This window comes from Populus alba, chromosome 16, assembly GCF_005239225.2.
Source record: "Populus alba chromosome 16, ASM523922v2, whole genome shotgun sequence".
NCBI lineage: Eukaryota > Viridiplantae > Streptophyta > Magnoliopsida > Malpighiales > Salicaceae > Populus > Populus alba.
The window spans coordinates 3,605,631-3,632,225 of NC_133299.1; the positions used below are offsets into that span (position 1 = coordinate 3,605,631).

At 34.0% G+C, this 26,595-nt stretch overlaps 1 protein-coding gene across 4 annotated transcripts; it reads left to right on the plus strand.

Moving 5' to 3' along the window:
* Nucleotides 1-1,312: 1,312 nt before the first annotated feature.
* LOC118050642 (DNA-directed RNA polymerase III subunit 1) lies at nucleotides 1,313-26,390 on the plus strand. 4 transcript variants are annotated; one of them, XR_012168177.1, is made up of 28 exons: nucleotides 1,314-1,589; nucleotides 1,671-1,800; nucleotides 1,887-2,036; nucleotides 2,303-2,477; nucleotides 3,295-3,482; nucleotides 3,582-3,691; nucleotides 3,787-3,889; nucleotides 5,129-5,341; nucleotides 5,433-5,581; nucleotides 5,661-5,802; nucleotides 5,891-6,031; nucleotides 6,247-6,435; nucleotides 7,574-7,790; nucleotides 10,156-10,249; nucleotides 12,040-12,274; nucleotides 12,549-12,740; nucleotides 14,591-14,689; nucleotides 16,073-16,276; nucleotides 16,364-16,666; nucleotides 18,834-18,981; nucleotides 19,087-19,238; nucleotides 19,564-19,713; nucleotides 19,794-19,913; nucleotides 20,030-20,127; nucleotides 21,468-21,672; nucleotides 21,807-22,009; nucleotides 26,001-26,179; nucleotides 26,222-26,390. XR_012168177.1 is itself a non-coding variant. In XM_073405281.1 (27 exons), the coding sequence occupies exons 1-27, from the start codon at nucleotides 1,519-1,521 to the stop codon at nucleotides 26,050-26,052; spliced, it is 4,233 nt and encodes a 1,410-aa protein (XP_073261382.1). In that variant the 5' UTR covers nucleotides 1,314-1,518; the 3' UTR covers nucleotides 26,053-26,390. The 4 variants fall into 4 exon arrangements, 1 of the variants encoding a protein (XP_073261382.1); XR_012168178.1 differs by having other exon boundaries at nucleotides 26,001-26,138; XM_073405281.1 differs by having other exon boundaries at nucleotides 26,001-26,390.
* The last annotated feature ends 205 nt before the right edge of the window (nucleotides 26,391-26,595 follow it).

The window sequence follows — 26,595 nt, forward strand, 5'->3', positions numbered from 1 at the left end:
AATTAGTGTAAATCACATAAGAGTCGTATTCGAAGAGCACATGCAACATGCAAGCTAGGGAAGATGACCAAAGTATATATTCTGGGAGCATCCACTGGATACATCAAATTTAGTATATAGTTTAAGTGTTTTATTGGGCTCGGTTACTATAATGTCCATTTTGTAACACCACAGTGTCGAGTAGCTAACAGCTTTGACATGGGCACCTTTGCTTTTGTCTACGTATTCTAAAAAACTATGTTAATCTATGTTGGTTGAACCGAATGAATATTTTAAACAAAACTATATTTTAAAATATTTAAAATATATATATATATTTTTATTTTTTTATATAAATCTAACAAATAAGGTTTTTAAATAATCTTCACTTCGGTTTTTTATTAAGCAAGGGCAATGATTTTTTATAAAATATAAATGATAAATATATCCTATTTATTTTTTGAAACCCTTCGTTAAAAAAAAAAAAACTCTGAATCATTATTCAAATAACCTTTAACTTAATCCAGCTTTCCATGTTCATTATCTTTTTTTTTTTTTTAAAATAGAAAACCGGCATGAGTGTTGTTTCTTTTCCAATCAAGCACTTCATTAAATATCAGGAGATGAGCCAATGATCAAAGAGTTAAGTTCGCAGCTAACGGCACAGAAGCTCCAAGGCCAAGACCTGACATCGCTTCTTAGACATCAGATTTTTTATAATTATGGGACTGTAGTAATAGTTATAGTTTAAAATATATTAAAATAATATTTTTTATTTTTAAAAATTATTTTTAAGATTATTATATTAAAAAGATATGAAAAAATATATATAAAAATAATTTCTAACAAAAATAAAAAAATTTAAAATATATGGGAACACAGTTTGTACTACGTTTCCAAAAAAACTCTTTATTGATAAGTCCGGCAAGAGAAAAAAAACTTTTTTTGACCTTAGTTTCAAAACTTTTGATTTTTAGTTGTTTATTTTTGTATTTTAAAAATTTAATTTTTTTTTAATTTAAATTAATATTTTTTTGATATTTTAAAATCATTTAAATGTGTTGATGTTAAAAAAATAAATAAATATTATTTTAATATATTTTTAAAACAACAATTGTTTTAAAAAATAATTTTTATTGTATTTAAAATATATAATTTAATATACGAAATAAAACCTGGGTTGGTACCCGCTGGTGGACAGAAATCCCGGCCCGACCCCTCGCCATCCGTATGTTTATCTTGAGAAAAATACATAAGCAAAGGTAAATACTATAAATAATAGAAACGGAATCCTGTAGATAAATTCTCAACTAGCACTGGCGTCTCTATGTTAGTAACTTTTATGCTAGGTCTGGAGTTCGATACCGAGAGTAGGGTTTTTCTCTGTCTTTTTTTGTCCTCACCATCTCCAAAACCTCACTGACCGTAGCAGGAAAAACCCTTAAACCCTTGAGTTTTAGTTAGCTAAAACAATAAATAATCTCTCTTGAGAAGCCCAGAAAACTCACTTGTGTGATAATTCTGTAAGGCTTGCAAGATATGCAGCAAAGAGCTCAAGACATAATTTACACGAAGCAGCCTTACATCGAGGATGTCGGTCCACGGAGAATGTAAAGTGTTCCTCTAATTTTCTGCATTTTTTGTTGTTGCTGTTTTGATAATTAGTAATCTGGCTGGTATAATACTTACAGTAAAAGCATTCAATTCTCGACGATGTCTGGATCGGATATTCTGAAAGCCTCTGAATGCCAAGTCCATTTAGGCCAATACTATGACGCCAATAAAAAGGCAATCGTAGGTGGTCTGTTGGATACTCGCATGGTAATTTCATTCTTCTTCTTCTTCTTCTTCTTCATTTCATGTTATCAAAGAAGAAGAGGAAGGTGAATTTGTTCTTGTTTCATCAGGGAGCTCCAAATAAACATGGTACCTGTCAAACTTGTGGCGGATCCTTCACAGACTGTCCAGGACACTTTGGATACTTGAACCTTGTCTTGCCAGTTTATAATGTTGGGTATTTAAGTACTATTTTGGACATTCTCAAGTGTATTTGTAAGGTAATTGCACTCCACTGCTTTGTTCATCTTCATTTTTTCATCCCTTGATTTTTTCAGAGTGTCAGTGTCTCTCTCTATCCGGGGTAGGTTTATTGATTTATTTATGGATTTATCTTCGGCAGCCATAGGTTATTTGAATGGTTAAGCCATATATCAAATGGGGTCACCAAATTCTCGCTTACATTGCTCATCTTGTTCTATCAGATGAGTTTACGATTGAGTGTTGCTGCTTATATTGCTTTTGAATGCATAATGTTTCTATGTAGTCTTGTTCCCGTGTACTTATCGATGAGAAATTACGCAAAAGTTATTTGAAAAGGATGAGAAATCCTCGGACCGAGCCTCTGAAGAAGAATGAACTTATGAAGGAGATTGTAAAGAAATGCAGTACCATGGCAAGCAGTAAAGCAGTGAAGTGCTTGAGATGTGGATATATGAATGGTTTGCCTTCTGCTGTCTCTCATGTCTAATTATACTTGGATGACTGCATGCTTTTAACATGAATACGAGGAAAGCTTGTTTTCAGCTACACTGGTAGCCATATAAGGTTATTAAATGAGCATTATAATGTGACATACACCCACAGTCATTGCATCGGAAGATCCCATTTATTAATCTGTAAAAGGTGATCAGATTAACTAAAAGAAAGGATATCACTTGATTCTGTTTGCTAATAGTGTGTTTGGGCTGCGTATGAAATTGCTTTTCAAAGTGCATGTCTTTATATAAAAAACATCTGAAAACACCCCCAAAAGCATCAATTTGATGCCTTTTCAGCCCAAACAGACTTTTGCAAAATGTGCACCACATTACCAAGCACACTTAGTCATCAAAGTTTTGTTTATTCACATACCAGAATTAGTTGAGGATAATCAACCTTTCCTCATGATCAAAAAATACACTTAGCTATATTAAATAGGGAATGCCTTTATCTAATTTGCAATGACATCATAAAATAAGGAGATTGGACTGCGCTTGCCTGTTCAACAAATTTACGAAGAAGATCGGAAAGATTCTTATGATCCTTATTTTTTTTCCATTCTCAATTCACATCATATTTGTTTGCATTACAGAACAAGATGCAAGATTGAATATATTCTTGTTTGCTTGAGATCACATTTTTCCAGGTGGTAAACAACTCATAAAGTGAAATTATTCTCAAGCCATTTACTAATGCGTCAAATGTGTTGCTTTGGGGCTTACAGCTTTCTGTAAATTCAGCCTATTAGTTATTAATTTGAATTTCTGTAGTTTCCAGGTATGGTAAAGAAGGCTGGGTCTGTCGTGGGCATCATTCATGATCGTTCAAAACTGAGTGATGGATATTTGGAAGAATGTAAATCTGCAATTGGACACACAAGAGAGGCTAGGGCGCCTATTGGTCTGGCAACTTATATTCTCAACCCTGTCAAAGTGCTGTCTCTTTTTCAAAGGATGGTGGAAGTGGTATAGTTTACTACCACTGGGAAGTTTTGTGTAAATTCACTTGTTGCTCTTATTTGCCTTTGACTAATGTTAAATGCACTCAATTTTATTGTATCACAGGATTGTGAATTGCTTTACTTACAAGGTAGACCTGAGAAGCTCATTATAACAACCATTGCTGTGCCACCTATATCTATCCGACCTTCTGTTTTTACAGAAGGCTCCCAGAGGTTTCCCCAATAATTATTTTCTTAGCATTCATTTTAAGTTGTTTGTGGCAGTGCTTCATCATAAAATTTTAAATATTCTTCTGTTCCTATTTCAGCAATGAAAATGACATTACGGAGCGGTTGAAACAAATTATTCAATTCAATGCGAAACTTCGTCTTGAGTTACTAGAAGGAAGAAGGACTGGGATCAAATATCTGGTATCATAGAGGATCTTGAATTTGTTAGTGTAACCTTTAGATATAATTGGAAGTTGAATGCTGCGACATAGTGGTCATTATAAAAGTTTTCCTTGATATGGGTGCAATTTACTTTATTGCACATAAATGATCTTGTATCCACTTCCCACTGCATTTTGGATGTGTTGTTGAAGTTTTGCTTGATTATTATTTGACACTTATAATTACCTGCCTCCACTCCTTTTTCCCTCACTTCCCTTTTATCCCATCAAGAAAGGGAAAAAACATACAGCCATTCTTCCAGTTCATCTGTTGGCCTCGTTTAGGGAGAACATCAGATCAGCAGAATTAAGGCTAGAAACAATTAGGAAAGAAGTTGGAACTGAGAATGGAATTTAGGGTTTAAGAAAACCTCTAGTTTCTGAAGTTCATTGATTGAAATAATAATACACTGGTTCTGAATCTGTTTTACAGCTTATTTATACTAAGGTTACGATAAAAACTTTAATCGCAGCCAATATTAGACACAATTTTAGACATCCAAATATTTTAAAAATCACATGCTAGGGATATAGCTACTAACGAATAAAACAGAATTACTGATTAATAAAATAACTATAATAAAGCTTGTAATTTAGGAGACATGATGTGGGTTTTAGATATTTAGAAAGATTGCTTGCTTTATGTATGTTCAGCTGCCTGCACCTTGCTTTGTAACATTTTTCTTTCCACTCCTAAAATCCCCCGATACTTTACCTTGATGCCAAAGTAACCTTTTCTAGAGCTCCTTTAGGATCAGTACCCAAGCTTGCTTGATTATGGTTAGGCTATCCAGAAAAGCCACAACAGTGAAGAGCAGGACCTTTTCTTCTTTTTCTTTTTTTATTACTTTCTGAATCTGAGTCTTCAATGGCCAATTTAATATTTTCTAAACTATTCTACATCTGTTGAGCTCAAATAATGTATTGTTCTACATTGTATATCTTGCAAAAACTGCCCTGTTTGGTGATACATACATTAATTATGGCTATTAAATATAGTGCAACCTTATCTATTTTTATTAATGTGAATGCTAAAGAATTGATGATGTCTTGTCTCATCTATGGAGGGCAAAAAGATGAAAGTCAATTTTTCTCTTTTTGCAACCTTTTGATAATAGAAGAAAATGTTTTGTATGAGTATTATTTTTCTTCATTATCTTCACATCTTTCTACCACTATTTGTTATGATACTATTCTTATGTTGAAGATTTTTGTGTAGATTGGATGGGATGAACTTCAAGCTGTAGTTACACTTTATATAAATAGTGATGTTCGCATACCATTGGATATGCAAGTAGGAAGGCCATTGAGTGGTTTTGTTCAGCGCCTCACAGGAAAGCAAGGTCGATTTCGGCAGAACTTAGCAGGGAAGCGTGTTGAGTTTACTGGAAGGACTGTTATATCACCAGACCCTAATCTTAAGATTACTGAGGTTGGGCATTATACTGAACTGAATGACTAACTGGCTATTTATTTTTGTCATTGGCTTTCTATTCTATCCTCTTGATTCTCTACTGGTCTAGGTAGCAATTCCGATCCATATGGCTCGGATCTTAACTTATCCTGAACGTGTTACTCATCACAATATTGAGAAGTTGAGGCAATGTGTCAATAATGGATCTTACAAATACCCCGGTGCACGGATGGTCACATATCCAGATGGCTCATCAAAGTCTGTTTTCTTACTCTCACCTTTTACAGGAAGACAGTCTTCTTTTGTTAATGATGTGAATACATTCTTTATTCTGCAGGATGCTGACAGGTAATTACAGAAAACGCATTGCTGAGGAACTAAAATCTGGTTGCATAGTTCACCGTCATTTGGAAGATGGGGATGTGGTTCTCTTTAACAGACAACCAAGCTTGCATCGGATGTCTATCATGTGCCATAGGGTGATTACAATTAATTTCAGACATGCAAAATTGTTTTTTGTAGAATTCTTGTGTTATTTCATGCAGCTTCTTTGCTTTGTTCTTGCAGGCAAGAATTATGCCTTGGAGAACATTGAGATTTAATGAATCTGTTTGCAACCCTTATAATGCTGATTTTGATGGTGATGAAATGAATATGCATGTCCCGCAAACAGAAGAGGCTCGGACAGAGGCCTTTTTGCTGATGGGGGTAAGTTGTTTTAGATAAATAGATCTCAATGCCAATTATAGTCGTGCCTGTGGAAACCTATCAAGTGATTATGGTTGAACTTTAAATTTTATTTTTCACATTTAATCTACATTAATGTGGTAGCATTGAGGATCCCCGCACAACATGCTCTTTCCTTTTGCTTTTATTTTCAGAGATTGCATTTTGTTCTATGAGATTTTATATGTGTTCCTCAGGTTCAAAACAATTTGTGTACACCGAAAAATGGAGAGATCTTGGTGGCCTCAACCCAAGATTTTTTAACATCTTCCTTTCTCATTACAAGGAAGGACACTTTTTATGACCGTGCAGCTTTCTCCCTTATGTGTTCTTACATGAATGATGGCATGGATCTTGTTGATTTGCCAACACCTTCAGTACTTAAGGTTAGACACAAATACTTGCCTACATATCTGTTGTAAACTACTTATTTAGTGTCAATCCCATGGCTGGCCAAAGTGTAGGTTTCCCTCATCTTCATCTTCTGTTTCAATTTTGGGTTTTATGTTTAATAATTCTTTTGCAGCACTATGATGCAGAGTTGAGTGCCAAAGGCTGTTATTATAGTTTATGCTAGCTGTCAATCTTCACAACCTTCTAGGCTTGGGTCTGGAAAAAGGCTTCATGTTGGTAGAGTAGAGTTATGGAGAGTGATTTTTATGCTAAAACTTCACCATGAGGAACCAACATCCTAGTGCAAGAAGAATTCCACTCTTTTGTGATTATATGTTAATGTCATTGGTTGTTGGTAACCGTGGTCTGTGGTGATCATGATATACATATTTTGTCTATTTATATTTTTTCACGCGCATTTTTGTGCATTTTGTTGGACATATAAAATTAGTTTCAATATGAACTATTGATGAAGTGTATATTTTGGCAAAATAATCAAATATTTAGTGCCTATATTTTGGCAAAATACACTGATCTAGGTAATGGATGTGGATGGTTAGTAAGGAACCCGATTGAGGAACTTTTTTTTCTCTCAGGATATTGAATTGACAGATGCACTAGAGTTGCGAGACTGATGCATCCTTTGCATATTTTTTTCTTTCTAAAGATTTGTTGGATTTGGATCTTATTAAAGATCAAATTTGATACCTGTAATTTCCAGTATCAGATCCATCAAATTTGGGCCAAATATGAATAGGGAATAGGTTGGAACTTGCTTTGAACTCATTTAGAACTCTATTCTAGCTTATCAATTTCAACTGATATCACTTTTCAGAATTGTGGTGCTAAGTCTTTGGTAGATGTGGTCCCAGTTTTGTAGATTATGTTAAAGCATGCTCTAGTACAGCAGTTTGATTCAAAAGTAATGTTCAATTTCTTTTTGTATCTATTCTAGCCCGATTGGTTATGGTTTAGAAATTGGATCGAACATTATATTTTATGGGTTTAAGTGTTGGAATTGGATGGATTAATTGGTTGTCCTTTTTTTTTTTTTTTTTTTCCTTGTTAGTCTACATTCTAGATTATCCTTTTGTTTCCACCTTTGAGACTAATGCAGCTATTGTTATGCAGCCAATAGAGCTTTGGACTGGGAAACAATTGTTTAGTGTTCTATTGCGGCCACATGCTAATGTGAGAGTGTATATAAATCTTATTGTTAAGGAGAAAAACTATTCAAAGCCCAACAAGGAACACAAAAAAGAGCGAGAAACAATGTGTCCTAATGATGGTTATGTTTACTTCCGTAACAGCGAGTTAATTTCTGGACAACTTGGGAAGGCTACTCTAGGTGAGGTTTTTTTGGTACATTTTAGATGTTAAGCAAAGGTTTATGCTTTTAACTGATAGTCTTTGCACTTTTTATTATGTTTCCATGCAATTATGCTTTTCTCTTGTACCTGAGTTTCATACTGATGGCTGTTGAACTATTCTTTATTTTTTGAAAAATAAACCATCTGTCACTTGTACTAGGGTTTTATGTGTTTTTTTAATCCTTTTTGGTATTTTATCCCATTCAAATAATAAAAATGGAAGGACAAATGGATCTGGTACTCTATCAAAAGAGACATTAGGAGTCATCTGCTGTGCAATCTCAGAAATGAGAAAAGAAATAAAGAAAGATGAGTTTGATGGATATTCTATTGTTATGAGTAAACTAAGTGAATAGATAGTTGTTATAAAATTAGTATGTGTGGCTCATTTGTTTGTTTTTTCATTGAGTTCTGACATGTGCAAGGTGGCACTAGTTGGTCCTTGAAAGTAAAAACATTTCTGATATTTTAATAAAACATCTTGAAATATTGAGACAGTTTATCATCATTAATATTTTTTAGCAAGAACAAAGAACTAAGAATCTCTAAATGGCTGCAATGGAGACACAGAATTTATTAACTGAGTTCTTTTAATTACATTACTTGACTTGCTTATGAAGTGTATAATATAAGAAGTTGAAAAATCTTCAACAACAAAAAATTGTGCACAAAATTTGTGTATGCCAAAACAGCATAGTCTAGGTAAAAACCATTCAAAGGTTAATAGACTGTTCCTGCAAAGATTCCCCTGCTCCTTTTTCCACAAAACCCAGAATATGGCTTAAGTTATAAAACTTTGTCTATCATCTTTGCCTGTTCAAAAACTTCATGTCTCCAAGCGTTTACATTGACCAACTGAGATTTTTATAGTTCATTGAAAACCCTCTATACCAAAAAACACCAGCGTCTATAGTCTTCCAGTTGAAAGCACATGTAGAAATAAATAACTAATTGATTTTGTGGCTTCTTTGGAAAAAAAGCTACTCAACTACTTGGAAGATTTTTGTAAAGATACAACCTCCCAAGCTCAGGCTTCTTGCCAAAAGCTATATTTCTTGAGGCACACCCATTTCCCTGTGTGGAAAGAAAAAACAGAGCAAAGGTAAAATAGAAGTTCAAACTATTTAGTGCTGTATCAATTGTCATTACAAACCAGGTCAACATACTTCTAACTTTCTAGGGAGTAAGATCATATTCTTAATAAGCCTCTTTTACATGTATTATGCTTACTTAGCACATGGCAAAGCTAGTCTAGTATAATGGAACACTGGCAAACCTATGTGGTGGAACAGATGAACAGAACATGCCATGACATGGCGAAAGGTGAGCCTCAAAACAAGTTGGTGTAGAATTGGTCATAAGACCATGTATGTTTTTCTCAATTTGTTGTCTGTTCACTTGGGATTCTGACATGTACCTTGATATTTCCTTCTCACATTTGAGTCCCAATCACAGGAAGTGTACTCACACTTGAATGAACCTATTTTAGCAATCTGAGTTCTACGAGGACCACCTAGAGCTCTGTTTGATGATGGAAATAGGCACCATGTTGGAGTCTATTTTCTCACTTCACAACTTTTTCATGGGATAACTGTTGAAGTCATTGAAGTTCACATCAGCAAGACATGTGCTTGTTCAGCCATTAGCTTTGATACTTGTTGGAGAGATGAATATTAGGGAGTTTCCTTAGGTGATACTTTCCACAACCTTTTCATGCCAAAACAGAATCCATTTTTCCGATTAAAACCAACAAAAGTAGAATATTGCTCCTGTCCTCCTCAAATAGATTTGACAATGCTACAACCACAAGTATCCCTTTGTTCCTCTATTCCCTTTGTTAAAGTATGAATTGTTGACCAAATAACTGGAAAAGTGACTAATGATTCAGACAAAAACTGATTTGTTTATGAAATTTGTTAGTTAGGAGCTTTTTTGTGGTTTAAGTAACACCGTGACTGAAAATTTGCTTATGTTGCTAATTTACCATCATTATTCAGTTCATTCATTGTGGATCTATGGGTAAATGGCCAATGGATATACTTCTCCTGAATGTTGATTAGTGTAGAGTTGTTATTGGCAAAGCTAATGAATCATCTAGAAACCTTTACTAGTCTATGCTTTACGTGCTATTTCCACCTCAAATTCAAGTGGAACTTGCTTTTACTATGCAAGATGCTATTAGTATTATTTATGGGTTATCTTTGAATTTGTGCTTTCTTGTTCTTGAAAATGATAAGCTATTTTTCTTCAGTTGTTTTAAAAAAATACGTGTGATAGTGATGCTTCTACATTTGGTTATTTGCTTCTGGCATGCATGTTCTTATAATTGAGATGCTACTCCAGGTAATGGCAACAAGGATGGTCTTTATTCTATTCTTCTTAGAGACTACAATGCATATGCTGCTGCTACTTGCATGAATCGGCTAGCTAAATTGAGGTAACTACTTGCAAGTTCTCTTATTAACAAATTCTTTTTGCTTCATTTTGGTTGATGTGCTATGATATTTGATTTTTTTTTTTGTTTAGCTGGATTCCTTGTGCTTCATTTTAGTAGATGTGTATCTTTGTTTGGTCTTGAGGTATTTCTCATGTTCACACCTGAGAATCAGTATGCGCTTGGTGCTGTCAGATGGGAAAATTGAAAGTTTTTACCTTGCTATTTATTTCCTGACTGGAAATTTTGCTTCACTTGATATTTTAAATTGTTGTCCCATTGGTATTCTAATGAACTTGTACTATTCTTAAGTTAATATAAACCTTTGATGTCAGACAGTTTCAAGAAATTTTCCAACTGAAAGTTACCTTGGACTACAGTTTGAAAAAAAAAAATGAATATAAGAGTTTGGAATTTAGAAAGCTTCATTGGTTTTGATCTTTTACTAATTCGGCTTAACACCAAAGCATTATTGGAGAGATGAAGATAGTAAGATTTGTGGAAACATGCAATGTCTTCGAAAATTGTTTTGGGTTGGAAAGGAAGTCTGGGATTATTAGAAACTGATTGATGCGGGACAAGTAAGATTTGAAGAGAAGAAGAGAAAGAAAAGCTAAGAAGAGGAGTTTCTAAAGAAGAGAAGAAAAAAGTTGTGGAAGAAGACAAAAAAGTAGGAGAGAAATTAAAAGTCCTTCTAACCTTTTTAATGAATTCATCAAAATTGATCATAATGTCAAAAATTACATATACATAATAAAACCCTAAAACAACCAACTTTTGGGCTTTTAGCCCAATAAGATTGGAAAGTATTTTTGTCTTAGAATTGTGTTTTCAGTTTTATGGATGCCTTATCATCTTTTTTGCCCTACTCCTTTCTTCTCTCTCTCTCTCTAAAATTTCTTCTCTCCATGAGAATAAGCACACTTTCAAGAAACATGCATAACAATCTTTGAAACTTCTAGAAACGGTATTTTAGGATGGAGTAATCCTTTGAATTAACTATTAATCAAATGATATTTAGTATGTATGTTACATTAATACAAGCATGTCTATTTAAAGAAACCTAATCCAGTTTTGAATTCTTGGTTGAATGTAGAATCACGAGATCATGTTGCAACTAGCTGCAAGATGTATTTCTATTGTTTCTAAAGCCATTTTCGATGTCCATCGGTATTGGACCTTTATGGTTTAACTATCAGCTGATGCCAATTCTTATTTTAACATTGATAATTTCTAATGACAATGCTTTTTTCTTTCAACTGTTAATGTAAATAACTCTGTATTTAAAGTCCAGGAAGAAGTTGACTGTAAACCCTTTAGTTTGATATGTGCTTTGTTGATTTAGTATAGTGGCCATTTCATCAGGTTCACTATATCAAAATCACTCCTGGTTGTGACTGGAACTTGGTTATGGTGTTTTTAATTTTAATATTGTTTAATTTGCTCCAACTTCATTAGAATATGAAGTTAGAGCTCTTGCTACCACTGGTCGATTCCTATGTAATGACTGCAATATTGATTTATCTCATCTTGGTTATTAGTTGTAGCTAGTATGATAAAGAAATGAACTTTTTTTCCCACTATTTCTTCAGGCAATGCTATCTATGCTTGTTGTTTTCCCGCCTATTTTACATATAATTTGTGTTCAAAAGAAAAATGAAATTGTTGTCAGCAATATTTGCTTATTGTCTCGTCTACTTTCTGGTGTCTAATGCCATCTCAAATTGTTACGTGAGTAGTAATGGTATTAAGTTATCTGTTTGGCTAATTACATTGTATCTGCCTGAATGTAGTGCTCGCTGGATAGGAAATCATGGCTTCTCAATTGGGATTGATGATGTCCAACCTGGAAAAAAATTGGTCGATGAGAAAGGGAAAACAATTTCAAATGGTTATCGTCATTGCAATAAACTAATAGCTGATTACAATGGAGGAAGGCTTGCGCTTAAACCTGGTTGTGATGCAACTCAAACACTGGAAACTGAAATAACTGAGAGATTAAATAAGCTTCGAGAGGAAGCTGGGGATGTAAGGATCTGACATTAGGTTAAATTTTAGTATTTTTATGTGAATGAGTTCAATGCTCATTGGCAGTGTATTTTAATTGGTTTGATTACTTTAGTATTTACTCTAGCATAGTATTGTTGAGTGAGGACAAGTTCTTGGCTTTGAAATGTAGTCAATGAAAGATTCTGTGCTGTTTTGTTCTTAAAGTCAATTCTTTGATGTTGCAAGTCATTGAGTTAACCTTTTGTTGGTTGATGAAGTACTTTGCGTCACTAACTTGATTTTATCTGAACAGGTATGCATGAAAGAATTGCATTGGAGAAACAGTCCATTGATTATGTCACAGTGTGGATCCAAGGGTTCCCCTATCAATATTAGCCAGATGATTGCATGTGTTGGTCAGCAATCAGTTGGAGGTTCCCGTGCTCCTGATGGATTCATAGATCGAAGTCTCCCTCATTTCCCTAGGAAATCCAAGACCCCTGCTGTAAGTAGAGTATTTATTTTTGTCTTTTATTCTGGTTCCAAAACTTAATCTCACAGAGGCATAGTCACCATCTACCAAACATTATCGTACAACAATAGACTTGCTATTTGCAGTGATGGATACTATCCCTTACCTAGGATCTCTAAACTGTATAAAGTGAGCTATTGTTTGAAAATGGGAATTCATATGCTTTTATGATCTCATATATCTTCAGATGCCTGAAGTGTCTGGACATGAGTGTGGTAAAGCACATTTGCCATGGACTACTTTGCTCAGAGTTGTCATTCTGCCTAAAATACTCATGTTGAGTGACATGGCAAAGGAATGGGAGTAAAATCTGAGTGACATTGCTAGATTTTTTTGGATATACCAGCTTTGTGGAACAAAGTTCCTTATTGAGAGCGCTTCATTTTTTTGTCTTCTTTATCTGTAACAGTCACAAAATAGTTGGCTTTGTCCAGAGCGGTTGAGTCCCCCCCCCTGGTTATCCAAAGGGATCTTAGTTTGCCATGCTATTGCCATTACAGTGGGCTCTCACTGAATTTATGGTTGAATGTAAAAGCCTCCAGTTTTATTGGCTGGGTAACATCATACTCATGTAAGACATGCTCAGGTTTACTCTTGAGATGCCCATAAATTTGTGGGCATTCAGTTGTGATTGTTACTACGCCAACAACAACAAAGCCAACAAAGAAATAACCTGTTTTATTTTTTACTAGAAGATATGCATGCTATTAGGTTCTTTCTTTGGGAAGACGAACCCAGTTATTTCTATGAGCGATTTGTACTTGTAGCCAATATCTGATCTAATGTTGGATGATTGTTGTTTTGTGTCTGGGTTAAGCTGGATGTTGCAGTAGTTTGACAACCTATCTAAACATGTTTTGTCCTTCTCTTTTATATGTTGTTGAAGGGGGGAAAAGATCCATGCAGCCAATGGCTACTAGCTTGGAATTTAGAATTAGATGGGTTGATTTGCAAAAAGCATGTGCACTTGTATTTTTATGACCATATGCCACCTGTGTTCTCAGAAAATCATCCAGGTTAATATTTTGTACCTAAAAAGGATTTTTTTTATTTGTATATGTTATGGAGTCAATGAATGGTATGATGTTGGCAGATTCAGCATTGTTGGTTTTGACCTGCATGGAGTTGGAGGGTTGCAGTAGGTTGAAAACTGGTCTAAATATGCTATGTTGTTTTCTTTTACATGTATTTTGAAGGAAAAAAGAACTATCCATGAAGCCAACCCCTTATAGCATGGAATTGAGATTTTTTTCTTTGAATTGAGGCAAGCATAATTTGCATACTTAAATATTTTTATGCCCTTATTCCATCTGGATTGTCAGGAATTCCGTGTTTAATATTGCTATCTTTGTAAAAGATCTCTCTTTTTTATGTAGTTTCTTGTTAGGGAAGTTATATTCAGTTATTACCACTGATTATTGTGATTTGTTTATTTATATGATAAGTAATTTGAATGAAATTATTGACTAGTAATTAAGATTGATGAAATGAGTAGAATTATTTACTCTGTAGTAGACTAGTAGCCCTTGAAAGAGTTTTCTGTCAACTCTATCAATGTCTCTTGTTGAAATTGGTCTGGATTTTTTTTTTTGAAATTTGTCGAATGGAAGTTCTTGTTAGTATCTCTATTTGTTATTGTTACTAACATATGTGAGTGTGTGTCGGACTTAGATCCCAAATCTCTAACTAGTAGCTTAAAGAAATGCTTCATCATTTGGCTCATAGCATAAACAATACATGAGAGTGTTTCTTTTCTTTTGTTTAATTCTTTTTTGGAAGCATGAACTTGTGAAGCAAATGGGGTATTGTAATCTTTTGTGCAGGCTAAAGGCTTTGTGGCTAATTCCTTTTATAGTGGTTTGTCGGCAACTGAGTTTTTCTTCCATACCATGGGTGGGAGAGAAGGTCTGGTGGATACTGCGGTATGGAAAATCCTTTTTTTCCTTTTATTAGTTATCAATTTAAGATTGAAATATGTTTAATATTTTATCATATTGTTTCATTGCTTCTTTGTTATTAACCCCTCATAGTTAGTGGTTTATAGAAAGCTGATGTCATGCTTATATATTAATTCGAAACTCAATTTTGCTTTTTGAATATAAATTGCTGGTAAAAGTTGGGCTATTTTTTTTTTTGCCTTGGAAAAAAAGAATGTTCATGCCTGATTAATGGAAGATCTTCCATAATATTTGTTACAAGAAAAGTAGAGATTTAGTTAATTGGGAATCTATGTATGTTTTGTTACTATGAAAATATTCTATGTTTTATTACATTTTAGGGCCCCATTTTGGTTTTAGCTTTTATAGAAGTGCACATTTTTATTTTTATGTTAGCTGTTGAATGATTAGTGACAATAGCATTCTATCTTCCTCATCCTTCTCTCTAGTTCTTGTTTCTCCGTTATCTTCTTTATTTTTCTTGTCTTTCTTCCCTCTTCTCCTCTTCAATTGCTGCCGTTTAATTGGTATCAATATCAAAGACCAGCCTTGATCTATCCTAAATACCAATCTTCCCTTCAATCCACCATGTATAATCTTTTAAATCCCGAATCTCTATTTTCATAAAAGAAAATAAAAAAGTTGCTACCACATCACTAATGATGATACCGAGACCAAATTGTTTTCTATTTTCACTAAAGTTAATTTGTCTTAATGCTTTCCCTAGTATGGAAGCTTTCTTAGCACCAAAAAAAAAAACCCCATTATTTTGCTTGAAATCAGTGAATCACAAAGTTAACATGAAAAAGTAGTAGCCAGTTAGCTTAAACTAGAAGTATAAATATCATTTGAGGTCCATCGCTAATCTTTTTTTCTTATGTGCTTGACCTGAAGTGTAGTTTCTTAATGCTGTTCCTAGTTTTGTTTTTATTTCTTTTGATTGTTCCTTTTCCTTTTCATTCTTTTGTGATATGGTTTCTGGGGTCACCCAGTTAACTAGAATCAAAGTTTTGAGTAAAATTTAGTTCCCTATGAAAAACTCTCTCTTGGTTATTTGACTACGAGTTTTGCTTTAATTTTCTTCCAAAAATATGCTTTTATGCTAAGGCATCAACTAATAATAATAATAATTACGACCTTTGTGAAAATGGCCCGTCTCATATCAATGAGAAGTGTAAAATAAAAATTTATATGGTAGTTAATATGTCCTTGGAGTTTTGACTTGTTAATGTGGATCCTGATGCCCTACCAATTGCCATATGTCAATGGCCAATAGTATGGTAGGGTGAGTTGGGGGTTTGGGACTAGAGGAAGATGGGTTTATCTTGAGATTTGAAACATGTTTTTATGTAATTTTTTTTCCTTCAGGTGAAAACAGCTGACACTGGATACATGGCTCGTAGACTGAGCAAAGGATTGGAAGACTTGTGTGTTCAATATGATAACACAGTGCAAGATGCAGGTGGGGGTATAGTTCAATTTCTTTATGGAGATGATGGCTTGGATCCTGCTATAATGGAAGGAAAAGCAGGGGTTCCTTTGAATTTTGATAGATTGTTCATGAAAGTTAAGGTATGTTGCCGTGCTTATCTTCTGTGAATTTCCCATGATTTCTGTGAAACTTGATAAGACTATATATTGATTAATTCCCACACACAGGCAACCTGTGGTGCTGAAGAAGATGAGTACCTTTCCCCTTCAGATATCTCAAACATTGTACAAAGTTTGCTACTAAAGCATAATGGGACTCTTGATGGAATTTGTTCTGAATCCTTCAGAAAAAGTCTCAGTTCTTTCCTTGGGGATCAAGCTAAGAGACTGGAATGCTTGATGAAATTGGTTGATGGTGTTGAGGTAGAGAATTTTGATAATATAAAAAATGTTGAAGGGCGCACAGGAATTTCTAAGAATACAGAAAAGATTGCTCAGAAGGTCTCTGGTATTACTGAAAAGCAGTTGGAGGTAAGCATCACTTCACTACCATTCAACTGAACTGATTGATACCTGTGCCTTCATGGTTTAAATTTATTTGCTATTTCCTTTGTGTCAATGGCTTCTTTTCTTTTGGTGTCATGATGTTATAGCACCATATGAGTCAGTAGAAGCTGAAGGGATATAAATTAATTTGTCGAGAGTGTTTTTGTTTTCTAATGCTTTATTAATTTTAGTTAATAGGGCTAAAAAATAAGGCAAATAAAAATTAATCAGCCTCTACCATCAGAAGTAAGGTAACGTGCTAGATGTGGAACCACTCTGGAATTGGGAGCTTGAATAAGCAGTGGACAAATGGGAGCTTGATGAACTTTCCCTGCTACAAATGTGTAGCTTTTTTATCTAAGAAATTTCTTAATTTAAACTTGGTTTTCCTCATTGTTGATAAAATAAGTGAAATTTTAACATGTAAATGAATTATAAAGTTGAGAATTTCTGGTTGCTTAGTGGGCAAGTATAGAAGGTCATTTGTCAGATGCTGATTGTGGCCCTTGTGGGTGTTGAGAATAAAAAAAAAGAGTGCTAGAAGATGCTCGCTGATTAGAAACATAAACTATTAGAGGAAACTGGTATTTCACATCTTTGGAAAACAAGTGGCTATGATTCTTTATTCCACTAAATAAGAAGTTGACGCACAAAAATTTGTGGTGCTTGTACTACCAGCAAGAGTTTTATATTGTCAGAATAAAAGGATTATTCAGATTAAATTCATAGTGGAAAAGAGTCATAGTAGATAACCTTGTGTTGTGAATTGTGATGACGTGCTTGAAAATTTTGCAACCTTTCAAAAACAAATTTTGGTATAGTCAATCATTAGCTACAAGGGTCTAGGATCTCACTTTATTCTCAAACCTCCACTCTAGTCTCTTGTTTCATAGTAATCTTGTTCTCACAAGTCCTTCATTGGCACAATATTTCTTTACTTAGGCATTGGTATGTCTCCCAAGGTATTGTGAAAGACATCTTCTCTTAATTGTCTTCCTATAACTCAATATGATTAGTAGCAAAAGAAACCATTTATAACAGGGAGTATGTCATGAACCAGAACATGTATGGCATTTGACAACGGAAACAATTTCTTTTAAGGTCATGCTTTCTTGCTTGAGTTATCTAAATTGAAGCAAACACTATCCTTAAAAAAAAGGATGTTTGACAATGCCTTGTGCAAATTAAATGTACTTACCATTTTTTTACTGTTCCCTGAAAGAATGAGTAATAAGGGTGTCAAATTGGCTGACCCATGCTCTATGTGGATTCCTTAGAGGTAGGTAGGTAGGTATCAAATGGATGTTGTCACTGCTAAAACAGCCTTTGGAAGTTCATTTGGATGCTCCAATATGTGTATTGATCAGCATATAAAGCATATATTTTTCAATTTGAGAAATAATGGAAATGGAATTGAAGTGGTACTTGATGAGATCTGTGATTCTTTCTAATGTGACAACAATAGCACCATGTACGTGTAGTAAAATGCAAAAACAGGAATGTCACCAAAGATTCCAAAACAGTGTCCAGCCCCAAAAGCTGGCATACTAAATAAAACACTTCTGCTAGTTCACGGGCATTGTGAACAACAGGACAAAATGTGTAGAAATTATTTCTTAATCTTAATGTTCTTGGCAGATTACCAGCAGATTGGACATATTTTGTAGCTCATCAGCTTCAGTTCAATGGGTAATAGGATTGAGAAGTAATGATTCTAGGTTTAGATTTTAGCAATAAAAAACCTTATCATGTGTGTTTTATTTTTTATGGAACCTTAAGAGCAGCAGAGCTAGAAAGAAACAGTGGGAGAAATGAATGCAGAACTAGATGGACTTTTTTGCTTCTCTCATTCAGTTTCATATCGTAGAAAGGTGGTTAAGCCCATTTATAAATTGATCAAACGTATGATTAATATCTATACATGAAAAACATTAGTTTTCTAGAAGCAGAATACTCTACAGTGAGTTAATCAATCCTTTTGTTATTCAATGAAATGGCTTGATTTAGAAATGTTAGTTTTTTCTATACAATTTGCTTACAAGGATTTTTTTACCCTGTATTGTATATCTAATACTAGAACAGGTCTTTATTGTTTCCCTTATAATTTTTAGTGAACTGTCTTTAATGAGTGTTGATGTAAAATAAATTTTAGGTTTTTCTGAAAACCTGCCTTGATCGCTATGTCTGGAAAAGAATTGAACCTGGAACTGCAATTGGAGCAATTGGAGCTCAAAGTATCGGAGAACCAGGAACGCAAATGACATTAAAGACCTTTCACTTTGCTGGAGTTGCGAGCATGAGTATCCTTACTAATTTCACATTTTTTTTATTGGCGATTGACACTTTATCTTGTAAGGACTTTGGCTATCGTTATGTCTTAAGTTGATTTCTTAGCATTATTTTAGATATAACACAGGGAGTTCCTCGTATTAAAGAAATAATAAATGGTGCCAAAAGGATCAGCACACCTATCATTACAGTAGAACTTGAGCATAATAGTAATGTAAATGCTGCTCGAATCATAAAGGGCCGCATCCAGAAAACTGTTCTAGGCCAGGTATGCAATCAATTCATTGTCGAAACTTAATAACTACCTTCTTGTTGGGTTTGAATATTTGATATAATTTTCACTAGTCTCTGTTTAGTTGTTGTAGGTGCAATCATTGGTGATTTCAGCTTGTACTTTCTTTTGGCTTCATTAATTACACCTTCATTTATCCATTTTTTACTGAACCCAGAACCCTTTTGCACAATTGCTATCTGCTCTACTCAGCAAAATTCTTATAAATATATTCATTGTTTATCAGCTCTTCAGATTTCTAATTAAGCTTGTCATCCAGTTTCTATTAAGTTCAATTTTGTTTCCTGATCTTGTTTTGCAGGTCGCGAAAAGTATAAAAATTGTAATGACTTCAAGATCAGCATCAGTAAAGGTTACACTTGACATGAAAACAATTCGTGAGGCACAGTTATCCTTGGATGCTAACATTGTAAGAGAATTGATTTTAGAAACTCCAAAGATTAAGCGGAAGCTGCAGGTGATAACTTCTCACATGGTACTGTTTAGCATTTGCAAAGTTATAAGTGTTAATCATCCCATGGAAATGTTAACCTGCAGCGTATTAATGTTTTAGAAGATGGAAAGTTGGAAGTTTTTCCAGGCGGTGACAGAAACAAACTTCATTTTGAACTCCATTCTCTTAAAAATATGCTTCCAGCAGTTGTAGTAAAGGTGAGATTTATAGAATTGTTGGATATTACTTATCTAGAGAATTCTGCATTTTCTTTTCACGTGGTCATAATTTTTAGGAGTAGATGTGTAATTACCATGTTGTCTTTGGATGATAGGGCATAAAAACAGTTGAACGTGTTGTTATTGCCCAGAAGAAGCTTGATGATGCAGAGAATGATCATGGTGGCCCGAAATACAACATGTTTGTAGAAGGGTGAGTTTGCTGTAACTGCTGTCTTTTTTCCAATCATTTACTTAAGCTGTGACATATTTTTTTATGGTAAAATCCTTTTGTGCCACTTTATCTTAATGCCATCAAATACAATATGCTCTTATAAGGGTGTAAAATATGTTTCAACTATTTAGATTGGGGTTATTAGTGCTTCCAACCTAAAAGTCTAAGCTATTCGGGAGAGACTCACACATGCCTTAACTAAGATGGTATTTATCGAAGTTACATTTTGAGGATCATTTTATGCACCATTAACATGTTGCAGTCATACTTCTGCTTTTACTTTATATTTTTGTGTGTATCTTAATAGTTCTGTGATGAGAAAGAAAGTGCTGCCGCGAATCACATCATGTGAATTCAAGTAACCCATGAGTGGGACTTTAGGAAATACAAAGAATGATTTTGGAAAAAACAATGCTGATGTGGAAAATGTAGAAATCCTTTTCCGCAGGGGTTCCTTGAATTAACAATGAGACTTTCAATCTTACTAGGTGAATCACTCAAAATGGACTATCCACTCTCTTTTTTTAAAAAAAGAAAATAGAAAATAATAATCCCACTCCTATTTATTTTCTTAAAAAAAACAGGAAAGAAGAAAATCCTCTCAAGTCTTCATTCTGCTCATCTCATTGACTCCTTATCTTTATTGCACCATTTAGATTGTCATTTGACTTTAGGAGTTCAGACAACACATTATGTCAACCTTATTTTAGTTGTTGTCTACGAGTTGCACTAATTTATGCATGGAAGTTGTAAGAACTGAAGTGCAACTGTGAAGCATACTTTGTAATAGGCTACATGCCCTAGATGGAAACATCCCGAGTTTCCAATCTCGTTAGCCTAAACAAGTGTGGTGGGTCCCTGTGGAACTGCATCAATTTCCTCCTAACCACTATTATCTTAAACTCCATTTGCAATATATTTTTATAATGGCTGGCTATTAAAGAACTCAAAAAATCATTTGAATATATCATTGATCGAGGAATCACAAACAAAATTAAAAAATCATTGATCATCGTTGAGACTCTTCATCTTGCTTCGCGGTATTTAGCAACTCATATTATTGATTGTGAAAATGCAAGTTCCTGGATATTTACAAGTGATTAGTCCAAAAGACATTAAGAAATTTTTTAATCCATGTGATGGCAGGTGAGCAAGAAAGTAGAATGTTTTATGGTATGCTGCATGACATTCTGATCATGATCTATGAATTGATTGTTCTTGAATCAGTCATGACTCTAACATGCAGCATAAATATATTTGACAGATTGTTAGAAGCTTTCCATTCATAATGTTTGATAATGTTTTGTGAATCTGTTTAGCACGGGTCTTCAAGCTGTTATGGGGACTGAGGGTGTTGATGGTCGGAAAACAAAATGTAATCATATCATTGAAGTCCAGGAAACTCTTGGAATTGAGGCTGCCAGAAAGTGCATCATTGATGAGATACAAGGGACCATGGAAAGTCATGGAATGAGCATAGACATACGTCATATGATGCTTTTAGCAGATGTGATGACTTCCAGGGTGAGTGATTTGTTAAAATTTTGTTATGTTTAATTTTTAATTGAACCAAAAGTGGTTCCGACAGATTTGGATTCTGTTTTACTTTTCTGAATATTCATTTTATGGGGAACAAAATGTGAATGATGTTATAACAGGGTGTTGTTCTTGGAATCACAAGATTCGGTATTCAAAAGATGGACAAAAGTGTGTTGATGTTGGCTTCATTTGAAAAAACATCAGATCACCTCTTTAATGCTTCTGTAAAAGGAAAGGATGATAAAATTGAGGGAGTAAGTGAATGCATCATAATGGGCATCCCAGTTGCAATAGGCACCGGTGTACTCAAAATTCAGCAAAGGTAAGAATACAATATATAATTTAATATTGTTGAATACCATGTTTTTGTGCTACTAATGTTCTAGCCATGAATTTGCAGTTATTTATGTTATGTGCAAAGCTGATCGTTTGTATGTTATGTGCTTTGCTTATTGCTTCTATAAATTAATTCTACTAATTGAGGAAAATTGTCATTCTACGAGTTCCAAAGTGATGGTTTACTGAGACGTAACTTTTTTTAAAATTGCTATTTTAGGAAGAAATATAGAGTTCAATTTTTCTTATTAAATCAGGACTATCAAGTAGGTTTCTCCTATTTCTATTAGATTTTGCTAGGTTTTAGTTTTCCTGTTTCTATTTGGTTTGGTGTCTAAAAATCTCACCATACCTAGGAGGAATTAGCTCTCTGGTCCTTATAATTTAGGGGTTGTCTCCACTATGTCCTTACATTGTAATTGCAGTCAATGTATCCTTGATTATGGACATAATTCCCAACAGATCCTTTGTTAAAAAAATTCATCCAAGCTAACAGATTTTGGTATGTCATTATATGCGACCAATAGATAACTAATTTATGACTGAACTAACCTTTCTAATTTGTGTCCAAATCAAAATAGAAAATAAGCCAAAAAATCACCAAGAGAAAACTTACCCTCCTCAACCATCACCTCCGTTCAAATCCTCAAGAACAAATTCCCCTTCACCACTACCTCCCACTTCACCACAATTGAAATTCTCAAAAACCAGATCTGTACCTCTCCCTCCACTGTCACTAACTGCCATGAAAACCCATCATAATCCGTGGCCAAAAATACTGGCACCCACAACCTAGTCCTGCGATTCCACCTCACCTGTTAACAAATTTAAAACCATCATATATGCAAACACCGTTTGACTCACCTCAACATCCCAAATCCACCAGAGTCTCGACTAGTGATGAAATAGCATCCTCAACCATTGATGCATTTTTTTTCTGCCACTTCACTTTAGATGTTGCAAAGAACAAGATCCAAATGGCTTGGATCTGGAGGAGTACTTGGCAAGTACTCGTTAAATTGGTGAATTTTAATGTCTCTAACAAGATCCAAATGAGTGGTGTGATTAATGTTGAAATATTTTAGGCTATTTGATGGTTAATTTCCATCTCTTTGTTACCTCATTCTCCAAATCTTTTCTTTTCTTTTTCTTTTGTCTTTTTTTAAATTATTGAATAATTATCTGATTTATTTATTGTTACTTAATCACAACTGTGTAATGGAAGGAATTAAAGTGTTTCGAGAGTTTAAACTTTGAATTGGTTTATTATAAAGTGAGCACACATGAGAGTGTGTTTTAGTAAGTTCAAGAAAATTAAAACCATTTGTGAATGTTGACAAATAAAAAGATTATTTTTTTGATTGACTAGCCATAGTAGTTTTGGTCAAAAATTAGTTATTACAGGGTCTTCAATGCAAGTTGCATGTCAAAAAGGATCTATATGAGATTATATCTCTATTCAAGGGCAAATTAGCTGCATTTAGGCCATGTTAGGGATATTGTGAGAGAACCCATAAAAATGTAAGGATATGTAAAGCTCCCCCATGCCTAGACATTCAAGTTATGTTATGACTATGAATTATCAAATCAATCGAGTTTCAGAGAATTGGTTCTCTTGATTTTCTGTTCTTGTTGGTGGTTCTACATAAAGACTCATCAAAAGCTTTTGATAACTCGTGTACTAATGGTGCTTGGTGAGTTTTATCAGTGGAATTGGTGTATTTTCTGTTACATTTAGGGTAATGATGGATCTAAAATTGGAGATTTATGCTCCTGTTTCCCCCAACATGGTCTTGTGGTTTTCACTTTTTTCCGGTTGTGCATTACTAGTTAAGGTCTGGTTCACCTATTAAAGGTAATTATTTTTCTAGCACTCTAGTATCAACATCAGATATTTTACTGAAGTTCACTACTTTTACGTGGTGAAAAACCTCCAGCACTCCTATAGTACTGGAATTTTACTGTATATTCCCACACCAAAAAATGCCAATTATGTCCATGTTTTCACCACTAGATGAAACAGCATGTTAATCTCCAATTTCCTACCTACTTGTGAATAGACTCTCCTGCCCTCTCCCTCTAAAGCCTCAGAACTCCATAAATCACTACCCAAGGTTGCATAACTCCCAAATCATGAGAACTTGACAGTCTATAAACTAAAATTATAAATTGCTTGGGAATTGACCCAGGGTTATAGAAATGCAGATTTATTAAAACTTGGAAACGCAAGTGATCTTTCCTCTAATTTTATCAAAGCTTAAAACCTTTTTTTTTTTAATAAAAGAAAGCCAATCCAAAATATAAATCTATTTTGCAACAAATTAATTGTGGATGTTAACAATCATCAAAAAGTGGTGTAAAAAGTTCTTTTATCCTTGCATCTCTTTAATTTATTACCATCATTGCTAAAATGAATACTATAAGAAGAATCAGGTTTTTGACAGGTGATACAAAGTGATCTCTGAACTACACCATCTAATGGTTACTTCTTTCTTGTGTGGTTAATTTAATTGATTACTAAAGGCTGCTAACAAGACCATGATATTTGGTTAATGGGATTGTAGGAAATTTTGAAGTTTGCTCTAAGTAGAATGACGGGGGGTTGTGAGAGGAGGCTGAAAACTTATAGATGATAGATAACGGAGGTGTGATATAATGTTTAACAGAGGTTCACGTTTTAATTTATCTGATTTGGCAAAATGGACTTGGCATATTTTGAGTATTGGGGATGCACTGAAAAACTCAGTACTACGGAAGTACTAAAAGTTTTATCCCTTACTTGTTGGTTCATTGGTTAGGAAATCTAATTTCAACATTTCAATGAGCAGATAAATTTGTGTTATTTTACTGAAGCATAACGAGGATTCATACCTTCTAGCTGCCTTTATCTATTTTCTTTGAGTATTTATGCTGCCTTTACTACCTGGATATATATATACGAACACTTGATCACCTGTAATTTTCTGATAAATCTTACTCAAAAGGTCTTGCATTTTACTTCTATAATCATAATATTCAAGATATGCTATCTTGTCATTGTACCTGGAAATTATAAATGAATGCTTCATCACCTGTCTATTTCTGATAAATCTTACACAAAGGTCTTACATTTTACATCTATAATCATAATATTCAAGATATGCTATCTTGTCATTGTACCTGGAAAATATAAATGAATACTTCATCACCTGTATATTTCTGATAAATCTTGCATAGAAATGTCTTGTTTTCTTATATGTATGATCAAAATATAAGACATATTAGATTGTTTATTGCTTTGTTTTGTTTACCTTTTTTTCGTTGTGCTACAGCTTTAGTCAGTATGCACAAGGAAACAGCATTGTTACCCAAGCATTGTTGAGATATCTGTTTATGCCTAGTAAACAAATGAAATTGATCAGTAAAATTGAGAAAGCTTTCTTCTCATTTATCAATGTTTTTTTTTTTTTTTTTTCTTTTGTCATCTTTCTTTATGCTTTACTGCATTAGAGATCTATAGTGTGGCATTGTTTTGATGGACTAGGTTGCTTTAGTAGTTTCTGAAGTGTGTTTGGTTTGAGGGTTTTGGAGGCAACAGAAAGGAAAAGTAGGGTTGAAAACCTTTATTGTCATAAGGATGATTTATAAGTTTCCATCCATGATGCAAGTATTGCTTGTGTTCATAAGGGTGTATTCTAAAATTTCTAAACGAAAAGAGCTGTTTGTGAAATCCAAATGACCTATCATCTTAGAGGAGATTTCAGCGGTTTAGCTGTTAAAATAATTAAGAGGGGAACTCGGAAAACTGCCTCCCTCTTTGGAGCTTCTTGAATGCCGATCTGCATGCTTTAAATTCAGTTTTCATTTATTTTTGGGAATTAAATTTGCTCGTAGGCTAGTGCTTGAACAGTTTCCTAGTCGGGGGATTTTCTCAAGCTTGTATGTGCCAAATGCAGCAAATCAATTCAGTCTTACCTATTTTTATTTTCTCCATGCAGAGTTGATCCACTTCCGATGTTGGATTATGGATTAGATCCTATCATCTCTTGAAAGTCATCAACATGTTTATGGAGTTACATATGCTTGCAAATTTTCCAGTAGACTTGGTGCACATGCCTCACTGTCACTTCTTGAAGGTTAGAGATGTGCATGGAAACATCACTGTCACTTCTTGAAGGTTAGAGATGTGCATGGAAAACATCACTGTCACTTCTTGAAGGTTAGAGATGTGCATGGAAACATCACTGTGAATTGTTGGTTCACTTTTGTTTTAAACCGCAGGATGAACTTCTAAAAGAAGGTATTGAAACCAAACATCCTCGACCCATCTACCATCTTTTGTTGGATTCTTAACATGTATATATATACATACATATATTTTTGGTTTAGTTTGGTTTTTATTTAAAAAAAAATAACTAAACTGAATTTTTTTTAATTTGGCTTGATTTGGTTACTTGATGTTAAAACTAGAAAAACATGATTTTTTGTTTGGTTTTTTTTTTTTTTTTGGCTTTATAAGGCTTTTTTGAAAGCTTTAATTAATGTAAAAAACATGTTAAAATTACCTTGTGTTTTTTTTTTTTGTCTTTTAAT